The following is a 13,033-nucleotide window of genomic DNA, read 5'->3' as shown; positions in this document are numbered from 1 at the left end:
CCGAGTGTCTGAATCTGTATACAATTAATCCATTGTGGTTCATATACAGACTCAGTTGCACACAAGTTACAGTTTTATCAGGACAGCAGTTAAGCGTGCTACAACTATTACCCCTTTCACATCGCAAACCCGAGTCGGACCCGGGTCCAACCTGGATCAGACCCGGTCAGGGCCTTTCACATCGCCATAATAACCCAGGTTATTCCCGGGTTATTGCAGTTTTGGTGCCTTTTAACTCAACCTGGGTTGCCCATGTTAAAACAGTGTGATGTCATTTTTAAAGGATTTTATTGGCTCACAATTATGATGACGTTATCAGTAAAGAAAAAGGAGGGGCTGGGGAATGCTTGCAGTGCAGCAATCATGGCCGACAGAGCACATGTCACAGATGCAAAGTGTGCAAAGGGCCTGATTCAGTGACGGACGCTCTGAACGAGCGCTCGCTCTGAATCAGGGCTTTTTTTTTTTGTTCGGCCTCCTGGCCGCTCGCATAAGTGTGGGTGACCACCCACAGCTATTGCGAGCAGCCAGGTTGATGGTCGCGATGGTCAAGACCATCCGGCTTGCGTCGAGACCCTGCGGTTCCTTGTTATATCATCATATGGAAAGTATTAGTTAAAAAAGATACTTTGCTGAAAACCTTAGCAGATGGATAACTGTAAACAAATAAAATTCAGCTTAATCTCTCTCCCTGAAAACCAAAGGAAACCAAAACTTTGCACATATATTCCCAGTGGAGCCTATCAAAGGCCTTTTCTGCATCGAGGGAAAGTAAAAACACATTCTCTATACGTGTAAAATTCATGAATATTTTATATCCGACACATGTTGTTAAGGGCCTGTCTACTTTACACAAACTGACCTGGTCAGGGTGTATTAATGAAGGGAGAATCTGGGTCAAGTGGTTTGCAATTAATTTAGCATATATTTTGACACTAATGTTTAATAGTGCAATAGGCCCCTAGTTCCTGAAATCTGAGGTATCTTTGCCTAGTTTGGGTATTGTCACTATTTGGGTTTCTAGTATTTCTCAGGGAAAGGAACCACAGGCTGCAGCTGCATTAAACAGGTAAACTAAAGTAGGAGCCAGGTACTCACAAAACGGAACTCACAAAAGGCAGAATAAGGGGCATATGTATCAAAGCTTGATGTGAGATAAAATTGTGAAATATATATCACCAACCAATCAGCTCCAAACTATCATTTCTTAAACACGGCCTGCAAAATGTAAGTTAGAAGCTGATTGGTTGGTGATATACATCTCACAATTTTATCTCACATCAATCTTTGATACATATGTCCCTAAGTCATTAATGTAGCCATGGACAATGGGCCTTTACCTTAGGGAAGACATTTGACTAATAAAAGTGAGTTTGTCCAGAGGGCAATTAAGGAGGTCAAGCCCATAAAAGAAGGGCATGGTCAGACCAAGTAATAGGCAGTAACTTTACATACTTGGGAGGGAAGAAAACTGAACTAGCCCAAATTACTGGGCTATCGTATTTGCCACAGGGGAAGAAATATGGCAAATTAGTTAACATGTGGGGTAGGCAAAAGTCATCACACATCCATGCGAGTTTTCACCTGTTTCAGATATCATTAGGTCAAGGTCCAAAAATATGAGAGGAGCATTAGCTTTCCATAATTAAACAGAACGTTAATTGTTTAACAGTAGCTTTTGTGGAATGTCAGGTAATACTGAACATATTTTATTTTCATAATTCAAATATGAAAATTACCATTTTTGTTTAAGGCTTGGTATTGATCAATATTGTGTACTATTACTGAGCATCATATTGGCTTTTGCTGCTACAGAAAGGTCCTTGCTGGGCATTGCAGTTATTAATTTCCACCATACTGGTCATGAATGCTACTACTTGGCATACCACTTGCTATTAGTGATACTAAGATTAATTATGAAATAGAATAAAAGGTATCTCTATCTATGTTTACTACAGTAAGACAGGAATATTTGATCTTGCTGCGCACTATCACCAGATCTTAGGGAATTGCCAATGGTATAATAGATTTTGGGGCTATCACCTCTATGCTTTTTTTCTTCTGGCTGGACAACACTATCCCAAGAGCAGTGGTTCCCAAACTGGGTGTCTCAGGGCACTTTCCGGGGTCGCTTGGATTGGTGGTCCAGTACAAATAAAATTAGATTTAGTCAGTGTGATAGGCAAAACCAGTGCTGGCTGCTGCCAATCAAAAAATATGTGGACAAAAAAAAGTGAAGCCCTGTCAATCACCACGTGACTGAACCTAAAGGCGGGTATCCACTACCCGACAGTGAAAAGACTGAACGATAACGATGTCGTTATCGTTCAGTCGTTCACTACACTGCAGGGTGCCCACACTGAACGATATGTCGATCAGTGCAGGCACAATCGATCATCTGCAAGCATGCTGAACCTGACGATATTGTCAGGTTGACCAGCATGTTTGCATGATGATAGATGTCTAAAAGACCAAATTTTCAAACGATTGAACGATATCGTTATCTTTCAAATCGCTCATTTTAATCGTCTAGTGGCACCTTAAGAATGACATATAAGCACAATTTACTTCATTTAAGTTTTGCTGAATTTCTCAATAAGAAACTTTTGCCCCAGGGGTGCCGTGGAAAAAATGCTGATACTCTAGGGCAGGGGTTCTCAAACTTTTTTGCTCTGGGAACCCGTCTAACACTAAAAATGATTACAGGACCCCAGTATGTTACTGCAGAATGACTGCCACACGTGTGGTCAGCAGACCGCTCATGCACAGTAACACTATGGAGACACAAAACTGTGAGGTGTCCGATAATTCGATCGTTTCATTTTTTACACATTGCAGGGATGAGCTCTTTTCAAAGCCCCTGTCCCTGCAAGGTGAGGCAGAGTGACTGAGGAGACAGTGGGTTACTGGTGAGACAAAGGGTGACGTAGGAGGCAGTGGATAACAGGGAGAAGCTGTGGGTGACGGGTGAGGAAGATGGTGGAAGAGGGTGGCATGGAAAGGCAGAGGGTGACTGGGGAGGCAATAGGTGACGTAGGAGGCAGTGGGCAATAGGGAGAAGCTGTGGGGGATGGGGAGGCAGATGGTGTCAGAAGGTGATGGAGAGGCAGGGAGTGGCAGTGGCTGGCAAAGAGCAGCATAGGGTGGCAGGGAGAGGCAGAGGGTGGGTGGGGTCAGTGGGTGATTGGGGAGGCAAAGGGTGACATAGGAAGCAGTGGGTAACAGAGAACCAGAGGGTGATGAGGGAGGCAGATAGTGGCAGAGGGTGAGGCAAAGGCAGAGGGTAACTGGGGAGGCAATAGGTGACGTAGGAGGCAGTGGGTAATAGGGAGGAACAGTGGGTGACAGGGTAGGCAGAGGGTGTCTGTGGGTGTCAGAGAGGCAGTGGGTGGCAGGGAGAAGCAGTGGATGACAGGAAGAGGGAGTAGGTTGCAGGAGGAGGCAGTGGAAGGCAGCAAGAAGCAGCAGGTGACAGGGGAGGAAGTGGTGACAGAGAGAGGCAGTGGGTGGCAAGGAGTAGCAAAGGGTGGCAGAGAGAGCCAGAGGGCGGCAGGAAAGACAGTGGGTGACTGGGGAGGCAGTGGGGGGCAAAGTAACATAGGAGGCAGTGGGTAACAGGGAGAACCAGTGGGTGACAGGGGGAGGCAGAGGGTGAAAAGGAGAGACAGAGGGTGGCAGTGGATGACAGGGTGAGGCAATAAGTGAGAAAGACAGAGGGGGAAGTGTGTTTCAGGGGGGAGGCAGTGGGTTTTTAATAAATTCATTTTTTTTCTGTTTCCCGCCTCCAGTTCCCATACTGTATGCTCCCCTGTTCCCCCATGGGGTCTATGCTCAGAACTCCCCTCATTCCACATGCTCCCCTGTTGATGTTTCTTCCCCCTCCACAGCAATCATCACACATTCTGTGTCCCCCCACCCTGGCAGCAGCGGTCCCCCAGGCTGCACTTAAGAACATCTGCACAGACTGCAGAGAGAGTCCGGCAGCTGGCTCCTCTAAGTCTGTCTGCTGCTGAGGCTTGCTGCCTGTGTGTCAGTTTCTGCTGCTGGGCAGGAGGAAATGAGACGCTGAGCACTGGGGTGGGGACGGGGCTGCCTGATGACACCTCGGACCTCTCAGCCAGTGATCTGAGGAGTCTGAAATAACAGACAGTTCAAATGGTTTCACTCTCTTCAGATCACTGGCTGAGAGATCAGAGGAGTCATCAACCTGACCCCATGTGAGTCGCGACCCCAAGCTGAGATGGCTGCGACCCACTTTGGTGTCACGACCCACAGTTTGAGAACTGCTGCTCTAGAGTGCCGTGATTCTAAAAAGTTTGGGAACCACTGCACTAGAGTATTATATTCTACTACCATTGGCATATTCAATATTTCTGTGTGATAATTCTCACTGGCAATTACCTCTTCATATGTGTAAACAATGGCATATTATATCTTGATTTGTATAATCAGTAGTATTTAAGGTCCTGTTAAATATTATCAATGACATATGTTCTGGCTTTATCACTTTTCTAGAGGATATTGATGGGACCTCATCAAAAGCATAGTAGATCTTGTTGTGCATTAACATGCCATTGTAAAAGCACAACTACTACATTCTATATTTGCGGTTATATCCCTGAAAACACACATTTTCAGGGGCTAACCGCAAATATTAAGTTTCCCCCAGTTGTATTAAAGAGCAGCAGGTATTGGAGATCCTTCCATGCACACAGGCAGCAGCATACCCCATGGGTTTCTATGGGGGATGTGATGCTGCAAAATTTACCAACATCCGGAATGCGATGCATCCCGGATATTGGCCCCCGCAGCGAACGTCATCTGAAGATGGTGTTAGCCGCTGTACCCTATGGGCTGCACTGTGCATAAGAAGCCGGCGCCTCCTCAGCAATGGCGGACATGCAGGTGCAGTCAGCGGGACTGCGCAGCAGCCCCCGCTGCTCACCGGGGAAATCGCAGGGATGGGCATCTTTTGGAGCCCCTGTCCCTACATGTGCCGGATGATGCATTCCGGCGATAAGATTGCATGTTGCAATGTGATCATGGGCGTAATGTCATGCCCAGATTGCATTGCAAATGTGATCATTAATAAATGGGGGCCTATATCTTGATAGGAACTATTACTGGCATATTTCACATTTATGGGTGTTATCAATGGCAAATTACATAGTGCTCAGAGCATATAGGTTGTGTTATGTTTAGAACTTACTTAGCAACAATGAATCAATGGTAATCTTCACTGGGCACTGAGACTACGCCAAAGAAAAGAATAAACTTGCCCAACATGTTGGCAAAATTTGCAGATTGTTTGTCAGCATTAAATAGGCAGTAAAATCAAGGTAGGTTTGATAGGTACAGTATGCGTTTACAGAGTATTTGCTGAGTGGAGAATATTTATCATTTCTGCATTGGAGCCATGTACTGCATTGGTCTCTACAGAAGTTTATGAGGTGATCTTCACTGGTGTTCAATGATTTATGGGCCTTCATTGGCAATCTCATCATGTGCTTTCACCTTTGACAAGATGAATAGAAGAGTCATTACAGTACATTTGGGTAAGAGTGAATGATGCAGTTTATCAGACAGCTGAGTGCTAGATTACCAAAATCTTATTTTATCATAAGGTGATAAAATAACGGCTAATGCCCATCCTCTGGGTCCTACCGCTAAGGCATACATGATTGTAATTATATACAAGGCAAAGTGACCTACACCTGATAATTTCTGCCAAATGTCCATTATGCTGAAACAAGTCTGAAACTTGTCCATTACTAATGATATAATGCTTATCACTTCAGGAATCACATTTTCTGCAGCTGTACGAGGAGCTCATGCGTTTACATTTACATGGTAGCGAATGCAGATGCTGCTATGCTACATACTACACAGCACAGTGCGGGCGAGAACCCAGCACATCTGTCCGCGACAGCAGAGCGCATCTGTAACCACAGCCGTGTAGTAGCCGCTACATCACTAAGTAACGGCGGGGCAGCAGCTTTCCCATCCCCGCTGCTCCTACTCACCTGTCTGCCGCTGGGAGGAGGAGGGACAGTGTAGCCGGAAACAGGCGAGCCCCGGGAGCAGAGATTCCAAGCTGCTCAGAATCAGACAGCGGCTCCGGCGGAAACCAGAAGCTCCTCACCCAGCAGCAGCGCACCCACCTGCGTTCCACCCTCCGGAAGCGCGTCTCAGAAATGCGTTCCACACGCCGGAAGCGCACATGCGGTCCAAGAGCAGGAAGTGATCCATCCGCCTCTGTCACTCTGCGGGCCAGGCACAGGAAACTCGCACAGGCGGTGCTGGAACTGAGACCCGAAGACGCAGACTTTTTTTTTTTTTTTTTAATGGTTGTTGTCCGTGAGAAGAGAGAGGGAAACTGAGAGACGGGACCGGTCGGCGGCCAGCACCATGGTGATTCCTGTCTGACACTGCAGTGGGTGTACATGTGAGTACGATACTCCAGCTGTCAGTGTGCGACATATATATACATATACTTAGTGTACACGTGTGTGACTCTGACCTTTAACCCTGCCCTGTATGTTACGTCTCCCGTGCAGGATCCTATTAATTCTATTCATATAGACAGAGGTGCGGGGGTTTATCTCAGTATGCTGCTGTTGTTATGTGAATCTCTTACGATGAGTTGTTGTTGTATAATTAAAACTGACGTAGTCATTTTCTATTTTTAATGTGTTGGTGAAAAAGAGCAAGCACAAAGTAGGAGAGTTATCAAAGCTTGGAGATAGATAAGTAAAGAGAGATAAAGGGGAAGATGTATCAAACCTTGGAGAGAAAATTAAAGTAGCAACCAATCAGCTCCTAAAGGTGTCTACACACTAGACGATTTTTTGCACGATTCCAACGCATCAGAGCGACAATTGGTGTAGAGTCCACGAACGATAACAATGCAGATGCGCGGTCCCGTGGGTCGTTTGTCCTATACTCAGATCTTGCTTTCATGCAGTAAAATCTGGAAATTTTGTTAACGAGATTAAGTCATTGGTCAGATTGCACAGTTTCATGCACTATATCATATGTCCGGGAATTGACGGGGGGTTCAAGGAAAATCATTGACGACATTACATCATTTGCAAGTCATCTAATGTGTAGGCACCTTAACTGTCATTTTTCAAACAGAGCCTGTATCGTGACGGGGGGGCGATTCAATTATTTTATCGTGCCTGATCTCCCATCTAAAGTGACGGGAGATTGGGGTGCGATATTCAGCTGTTTTTTGGGCGCCCATGCCTTTTTCTGCCCTAATAGAGAACGGGTTTACCTGCGCAAAGTGGCTAAATCCGTCTAAAGTCCTGGTTTCTTTTCTTTTCATACATTTCTGCTCACCACCTCAGGGGTGTGCGATCAGAAATGTGGCCACCCATGGCATTTGCGCCCGAATCGAGCAACAATTGAATTGTTCCATCAGATGCCCATTATTCACAACCACAGGTGGGTGAAAACAATTTCATCGCCTCTTTAGAAGCTGATTATATGGTACTTTATCTCTCTCCAAGCTTTGATAATCCCTACCAAAGGCAGATAATATGCCAGTGTTGATGATGGTGGCATAAACAGAATAAAAGTGATCAATACCTCCAGTAAATATTAGCTAAATATTGTTAGCAGATTTTAAAGTGAATTGTGCATTATTGTTGTTTTTATTTACACAGGGTAAAGTTCATGGCGTAACTTTCATTAATTGGAAATAAGAGTTTAAGAAACTGAATCCTAAAAATGGCTGAGCGTGGGGCGCACATCACCACAGCATCACCCTCTGATGACCGACCCTCTATATTTGAAGTTGTAGCTCAAGAGAGCTTGATGGTGGCAGTAAGGCCTGCACTGCATCATATTGTCAAGGTGAGTATTTTAGTGTCATCTGGTGTAAATAGTATTAGTACCTATAAAAAGTGGTGTGTACTTTATGTCTAAAAATGTCCAAAAACATACTGGTAGGTTAATTGACTTTCAATTAAATAAGCCCTAACATGGATGGATGGATGTTTTGTTTGTGTGTAAGTTCACTTAAACTGTAAGCTCCATTTGGACACAACATATGTAATTGATTAAATACACTGCCTTTAAAATGCTGTGTGATATGTTGCGGCTGTATACAGGTTAATAATTATAATTAATAATTGTCATATTTGCTTTTAAATGGCACCATGCTTTTGTTCTTGCTGTGCGTGATTTGGTGTAAAACAAACATGAGTCAGTTTATTTTTTATTGCAATCCTGACCTGTTTATAAACTTGCTGCAGTAAGCTGCTGATAAACTTCACCCATTTTCTCAATAAGGCACATGAAATGGAATTTTCCAGCTTTATAAGTGTGGCAAGCTACTGCATGCAATACTTGCAAATGGTTCTTTTAATGTGGAGAAGTATCTTATAATAGCTCATTGTTATGTGTAATTTTGTTTTTATTCTATTTATTTTCTTTTTTAAATCACACTGCTATATATAGCTGCCTTGTGTTTTCTGTGCATCTGTATTCGAATGATGAGCTGTAAATGAGTTGGTAGGATGGACAACAACAGAATGTGAATGCAAAGCAGGTTTTATACAGCTGGTACTGACTGGCAAGAACAATTGACACCTTTTGGCTGCCAATTAGCTGGCAATGTGTTGGGAATGTTGAGATGAATACAGTCTACAGCTGTAAGGGTTTAGACTTTATTTAGTACACAATTTCCATGATGACTTTGATGTTCAGCGTGACCTGTGTGTTTCACCTTGTATCTATTATTTAGACTTTAATAACACATATTACTAATTTTTAGTTATGTATTGTAAGGGGAACACACATTTTATTATTTTATCAACAGCATTTGAACACTATTTGCAACACTTCCTCACAGAATAAAAATCTAGTTTAGTAAATAAAAAAGCCATTTGTATGTGTACCTATATAATATTCAAGGATAGCTTGTCCTGAGATGGATATGCTTAGTAGGAGTAAGGGTGACCCTCCCACACACACCAACAGCTCCCACTTTGGGGAAAAGAGAAGGGAATCCTGACCGCAGCTGGGGTAAGTGTAGGGGAGGAGGAGATACCCCCTCGATCCAGCATTCACTGGGACCAATATAAATTGACAGAATAGCTAAATCTTGTCTGCAGAGTATAAAAGAAATTGGGCTGAAAGAGTAAATAAAACTTCATGACTGCTAATATCCATTTCACAGGTCCTCGCAGAATCAAATCCTGCACGCTATGGCCTCCTGTGGAGATGGTTTGATGAACTGTACACACTACTTGATCTGCTCCTACAGCAACATTACTTGTCCTGGGCCAGTGCCTCTTTCTCTGAGAACTTCTATGGACTAAAGCGTGTGGCCATTGGAAGCACAAGTAGACAACATACCTTGCAAAGGAAGGAATATTGGAAGTCCCTGATGCTACTGGTGCTCGTACCTTATCTACGATTGAAACTAGAGAAATTAGTAAAGAAGTTACGGGAGGAGGAAGACTATTCTATACAAAACCCAACATTATTCCGTAAAAGATGTTATAAGGCTATTCTGGCATCATATCCATTTGTGAAACTGTCTTGGGAAGGGTGCTTTCTGTTTTACCAGCTCCGATATATTCTGTGGAATACAAGGCATCATTCTCCACTGCTCAGTTTAGCTGGAGTGCAGCTTGCTAGGCTGACACTGGTAGACCTGCAAGCCATGGACAGTACATCAGAAAAAACAGTCTCAACACAGTCTGTTCTAAGGTGAGTTGCAGGTGATCTCTTATTTGAAATTCACTCAAGCTTTATATCTTGTTGTGATACATCAGGCATACGTTACAGTTCTGTAGAGAAAGACCAGATTTAAAACCTAAATCCGAATAAAATTTTGAAATGAATCTTTACTACACCAAGATTTATTTATTGAAATAGATATTTATATACTTGGGAATATTTTAAATATTTTGTGGGCCACTAGTTAAGGGGAGTGTGTTTTATTGCAGAACTCTCTGCCTGTGAAACATACTGTCTCTGTATGCAGCTAGTTGTGTGGATGTACAGATTTAATAAGCCATGTACAGCTTACCAAACTGTGGGCCTGATTCATTACCGATCGCAACTGCGATTACGCATGCAATTGGCCAGCAATGGGATTAGTATGCCATCGCAGTGAGACTGCGTGCGTAATCGCTATTGCAATCGCAGTTGCGATCCGTAATGAATCAGGCCATGTGTCATTTATTGGTTTGGACTCCGTAAAAGGTCAATTAGTGGATTGAAAAATATGCTGAAAAGTACTTTATTTCTTCCAGATGCGGGTTAATTGTACCCATTTGTATAAGAGACTGCACCCAAGCAAGCTTTAGTCACAGTGATTATAGCTACCCTGTAAAACACGCTGTGGAACCTTCTGCAGATCCAAGTGGAAAGATTAAAACTTTTATTTCAAAGTCCCGTCTATTAACTTAGGACCGACCTTCTTTACTGTGAACTTATTATATTTTCTTATCTCCTAAAACATTGCTTGGTTTTAGCCTCTTGCGTCTTAAAATAATTATGAGTGGGGTGATATTGGGATAATCTTTATTTCATGTTACTTTCGTGTTCTTATTTCATTGGTTGAAGTGTACCTAGAAAATAGTTTTCTGTATAAAGACGCAGAAGGTATACCATTAACATGGGAAGGATGGATTTGTGTGTACTAGCATTAATTTGTGTGTGTGTGTCGCGTAGTTTAATGTCGGTAGTATCCAGTGAACCACTTGCTATACAGTTTGGACGGTATGCAATCGGGAAGCCGGCGCACGTAAGCCCAACAGCCGGCTTCCCGACTGCTTTATCCTGGCAAGGGTTAAATGACAGGCGTCTAATTCTAGACGCCTGTCATTTTACTGGCGCCCGGCATCCCGTTCGAACTGATGCCGGGCGCCGCTGCGGACAGGCGCGGGGGGGGGGGGTTAGGTTTAGGGCTCCCGTGGGGAACTTAGGGCTAGGCATCCCCCCGGGAGGTTAGGCTAGGGGAAGGGAGGGTTAGGCACCCCCCTCCCCCCCCGGGGACTTGGGGTCAGGCACCCCCTCCCCGGGGGACTTAGGTTTAGGCAGCGGGGAAGGGGGGGGGTTAGGTTTCGGCGCTTAGAGGGAGGATTAGGGGAAGGTTAGGGTTAGGCAGCCCTAAGGAGGGTTGGGGATGTTAGGTTAGGTTGGTACATAGTTACCTGCGGACGGTCGGGATTTTCTGCCGTGTCGGCCAGCCGCTGTCGGGATTGGAACTGCGGGACTTGTGTCCGGCGGTAATTCGTATGTATTCCGCTTGGACAATGTTGGTATTGTAATAACCTATGTTTTTAATGTTAAGGGTAGTTCTGCACATAACTCTCCTTTTTAAGTTCTCGCTATGCTACCACATGACAAAGGAAAGAAAGCATTTTATATAATTATTAAGCTATTCTAATATACTAACATTTTTAAACTAAAAATGACCATGTTGATTTGTGCAACATAAAATAGCTTTTTAAATCAATTAGAATAGCCTGTACCCTGTAAAACATTATTTATCTTATTCTTGCCATAACTTTTGACCCTCTTCTTCCACAGTGTGGGCAGCATTTTGAAGAAAGCTCTTGGTGGTGTGTCTATGACTCTTTCCTCCAGCCTGTCCCTGGGTGTCTTCTTCCTGCAGTTTCTAGAGTGGTGGTATTCTGCAGAAAATCAGGATACTCTTAAGTCTCTGAGCACTTTGCCTGCCCCCTCTCCCCCTATTCATTTTGATCTAGAAATTTACTCCCCTCTCCTGCCCAAGCTAAAGACTGTGTGCCCACTTTGTCGCAAAGTACGAGTAAATGATACAGCCCTCGGCACTTCGGGCTATGTCTTTTGCTACAGGTGTGCCTACTACTATGTAAAAAATCACCAGCGATGTCCCGTCAGCGGCTATCCAACAGAGCTACAGCATCTCATTCGGCTCTATACACCCGATAGCTAAGTGCTGATAGACCACTACAAAGAGATGGTTTGTACTTAAGGGTACAGTGCGAAAAATGTATATATGTCATTTCAGTGAGGAAACAGAGTATTATCAGCTGTTTAATTGTTTTAGTATTTGCATTAGTAAAACAAGGTAGGGTTTTGTTGCAGTTAAACGTTGCTGTAATGCTCCTTATTAAAATGTATTGGAAAGGAACTAGAAAAAAATGCAATTTATAACTCATTAGATACATAAACATGATTACATCACAACCTATAGTGCTTTAATGTTCTACTGTGGAAAGCTAAACAAGACAGATTTCATATAGATGCACAACACATAGCCAGTTTATTCTTTAAGACACAGCTGACCAATGCAAAATGGGTATGAGACATCATAATGTAACAATGCCACCCCTCCTCCAATGAAACATCACTATTGAAAATGAATTAGACTTATTCATTACAGAAAAATACACAAAATTGAGCAGATCCAATACAGCACAAGCGATGCCCAGCTGTAAAGATTTCTGCCAGTCTACGGTAAACTAATCCTCCTCCATGTGGTACAAGCAAGATTGCCCTGCACTCATATCCTGCAACACCCTCAGAAATAACTGAATTGTATTGCTCTTTTATGTCACTGTATTATAATTGAGACCAGTGTTTAGATTATAAAGGACTAGAAAACCTTACACACTGTTTTGGAACAGTTAAATCAATATTGCTTTTATTTTTTTGCTGTATAATTTTGAGCACTTTTGATATGAAATTATGAAGAAGGATAAAAGTACAAAATTGTGTGTAATCGGCTTCAGTCTTTAACGGGAGTAGAGTCCCCAGCACAGTTCCCAGTACAACCCTGCACCAGCGGAAGAGTGGGAGTAAAGACTTGAGCCAGGCGCTCTTGTTTATGTTGGTACACCATTAGCCATGCATTCTGGTTAGTAAAGCACTTCTGCTTTTATTTCAGATGGTTGTTTACTATTAGAGAAAAAGAGTTTATGGACAGCTGCATTCATTTTGATAAACCCAAAACGTAAGCAACTTTTATATTGGAGTGAAATACATTTTCTCTACATATTAAAGTTTTATTTTCTCTCTATTTTGA

General features: G+C 43.3%; 2 protein-coding genes across 3 annotated transcripts in view; one reads left to right on the top strand and one right to left on the bottom strand.

Annotated features, from left to right (window-relative positions):
- AP2B1 (adaptor related protein complex 2 subunit beta 1) overlaps positions 1 to 6,423 on the bottom strand; it is a 143,301-nt gene extending 136,878 nt beyond the window's left edge. The window contains exon 1 of one of the 2 annotated variants that reach the window (XM_088446385.1): positions 6,024 to 6,423. The gene's annotated coding sequence lies outside the window, so the exon portion shown is untranslated. The remainder of the gene's footprint in view (positions 1 to 6,023) is intronic. The other variant, XM_088446386.1, reaches the window with a different exon arrangement.
- PEX12 (peroxisomal biogenesis factor 12) lies at positions 6,242 to 13,027 on the top strand. The gene is made up of 4 exons (XM_088446387.1): positions 6,242 to 6,445; positions 7,671 to 7,860; positions 9,188 to 9,723; positions 11,554 to 13,027. The coding sequence occupies exons 2-4, from the start codon at positions 7,735 to 7,737 to the stop codon at positions 11,939 to 11,941; spliced, it is 1,050 nt and encodes a 349-aa protein (XP_088302513.1). The 5' UTR covers positions 6,242 to 6,445; positions 7,671 to 7,734; the 3' UTR covers positions 11,942 to 13,027.
- Positions 13,028 to 13,033: the final 6 nt, after the last annotated feature.

This window comes from Taudactylus pleione, unplaced genomic scaffold, assembly GCF_031769625.1.
Source record: "Taudactylus pleione unplaced genomic scaffold, aTauple2 ptg000397bl, whole genome shotgun sequence".
Classification (NCBI taxonomy): domain Eukaryota; kingdom Metazoa; phylum Chordata; class Amphibia; order Anura; family Myobatrachidae; genus Taudactylus; species Taudactylus pleione.
This window is presented reverse-complemented; position numbering and strand designations above follow the sequence as displayed.

Excerpts from the sequence above, each read along its gene's own strand:
- PEX12 (XM_088446387.1), top strand. The coding sequence starts at position 7,735 with ATGGCTGAGCGTGGGGCGCACATCACCACAGCATCACCCTCTGATGAC. Across the intron at positions 7,861-9,187 it reads CACTGCATCATATTGTCAAG|GTCCTCGCAGAATCAAATCC; the intron begins GTGAGTATTTTA and ends TCCATTTCACAG. Across the intron at positions 9,724-11,553 it reads TCAACACAGTCTGTTCTAAG|TGTGGGCAGCATTTTGAAGA; the intron begins GTGAGTTGCAGG and ends CTTCTTCCACAG.